At 43.7% G+C, this 1,967-nt stretch overlaps 1 protein-coding gene across 1 annotated transcript in view; it reads left to right on the forward strand.

The window, feature by feature from the left end:
* The first annotated feature begins 1,689 nt into the window (after window positions 1-1,689).
* The window catches only part of LEO1 (LEO1 homolog, Paf1/RNA polymerase II complex component), a 26,262-nt gene continuing 25,984 nt past the window's right edge, over window positions 1,690-1,967 (forward strand). The window contains exon 1 of the mRNA XM_005863921.2: window positions 1,690-1,876. Within this exon, the coding sequence (XP_005863983.1) occupies window positions 1,819-1,876 (58 nt within the window). The 5' untranslated portion in view covers window positions 1,690-1,818. The remainder of the gene's footprint in view (window positions 1,877-1,967) is intronic.

Genomic DNA, 1,967 nt, shown 5'->3' on the forward strand with positions numbered 1-1,967 from the left:
GGGAGGCAGCTGATCTATGTTTCTCTCTCATCGATGTTTCTAACTCTCTATTCCTCTCCCTTCCTCTCTGTGAAAAATCAATAAAATATATTTTTAAAAAAAACAACAAAAAACAAAATTTTAAGCTTTGTAAAAGAGGCCCTAGCCAGTTTGGATCAGTGGTTGGAGCATGGGCCTCAGACTGAAGGTCTGAGTTTGATTCTAATCAAGGGCACTACCTTGGTTGCAGAGTTGATGCCCAGCCCCGGTCCAGACGTGTGCAGGAGGCAACCAATCGGTGTGTCTTTCTCACATCCATGTTCTTCTCTGTCTCTCCCCCTCCCTTTCACTCTCTTTAAAAATCAATAGAAAATGTATCCTTGGGTGAATACTAACAGAAACAAACAACAACAACAAAAACACGAGAGAGAGAGAGAGAGACCGACCCAGTTCTTTAATGTGAGCAAGGCACTTTTGAGCTTCTGTAAGGCAAAAGGATTTACCTAGCACTAACCTATTATGAAAACTCTATTACTGTCTGATTTTCCAATGTACAATTGTAGCCACATTTCCTAGCAAAATTAATTTTTTTTCTTGGCAAAATAAACAATCCAATGGAACCCTCTTGAATAGTGTTCTAGGGCAGTTTGCAATCATTTAGTAAACCATGAAATCAATTTAGTGGGTGCACTGCCTATCAGCATTAAAAATAAAACTAACATAAAGCTGAAATGGGATAAAACAAAGGAGAATAAGAATAATAGACTGCACCTTAGAAGTAAGGAAGTATTGTTTTGTGAAATGTTTATTTCAATTTTTTTTTACATAATGTGCATATTGGATTAGGATGGAAATTTTTTTAAAATACATTTTTATTGATTTTAGAGAGGAAGAAACATCCATGTGAGAGAGAAACGTGGATCAGTTGCCTCCTGTACACACCCCAACCCGGGATCACACTCGCAACCTGGGTATATGCCTTGACCGGGAATTGAACCGGTGACCTTTTGGTGTGAAGGAGGATGCTCAACCAATTGAACTACACCGGCCAGGCGGATGGAAATATTTAATTTTTGAGATAACACTGCTCTGAAGCTGCAAGTGGTCGCAGGAAGACCCTTTGGTAGGAGGGGCCTCTGAAAGGTCCTCCCTTTCCCAATTACATACATACCTGCATGAAGCCAGGTTTTCTTCCTATGCGGCCGACCAAAACAGGTAGAATGTAAAAGCAGGTATGAGAATTCAGCCTTCTCCTTTTAACAGACTGGATATAAAAGCAGGTATGAGAATTCAGCTGACTTAAACCAAACAGTAAAGATATTTTAAAAACTGTGAAACAATCACTCTTCTATTTTTTTTTTAGAAAAATTTAGTCATGTAAACTTTAAAAATGTTACTTATATTAACCTGAATTTTTAAAATTTATGCTTTGATTACTAATACGATAAATAGCAAAAGATAGAACCCACACACAAAAAAAGCGCTTTGGAGTTCTCAACAATTTGAGAACCACTTGTCAATATGAAACAAAGGAACGTAAAGCCTGAGTCCTGGCAGGTTTACCACAGTCAGAGGCCGGTCTGCCCAGCACCGCCCATTCCACCGACACCCAGTCCCCGCCAATAAGAACCGCTATTGAAGAATGGGCGGGTTTTGTCCTCCCTGTGAACGTATAAGAGTCCACCCGCTTCGGTTTCTGGGGTTCGGGGAAAACTAGGTCACAGAAGGGAAGGAGCCTGGTAGCGAGTCTTTGCGACACTGTCGCGTTGCGCTGGTTCAGTGCCGTAAAGAAACCGCGGCGCAGTCCGCAGCCGAGGCAACGGCAGATGTGCCGCGGCCATGGCGGATATGGAGGACCTCTTCGGGAGCGACGCCGACAGCGATGCGGAGCGTAAAGGTGGGGTCGACTGGGCTTCGCGGGAGGGGCGCGTGGCGGGCCCTCTGCGGCCCGATCCCGACCGCAGTGCTGTTCCGGGTGTGCGAGCGCC

Source organism: Myotis brandtii, unplaced genomic scaffold (assembly GCF_000412655.1).
Source record: "Myotis brandtii unplaced genomic scaffold, ASM41265v1 scaffold182, whole genome shotgun sequence".
NCBI classification, from domain to species: Eukaryota; Metazoa; Chordata; class Mammalia; order Chiroptera; family Vespertilionidae; genus Myotis; species Myotis brandtii.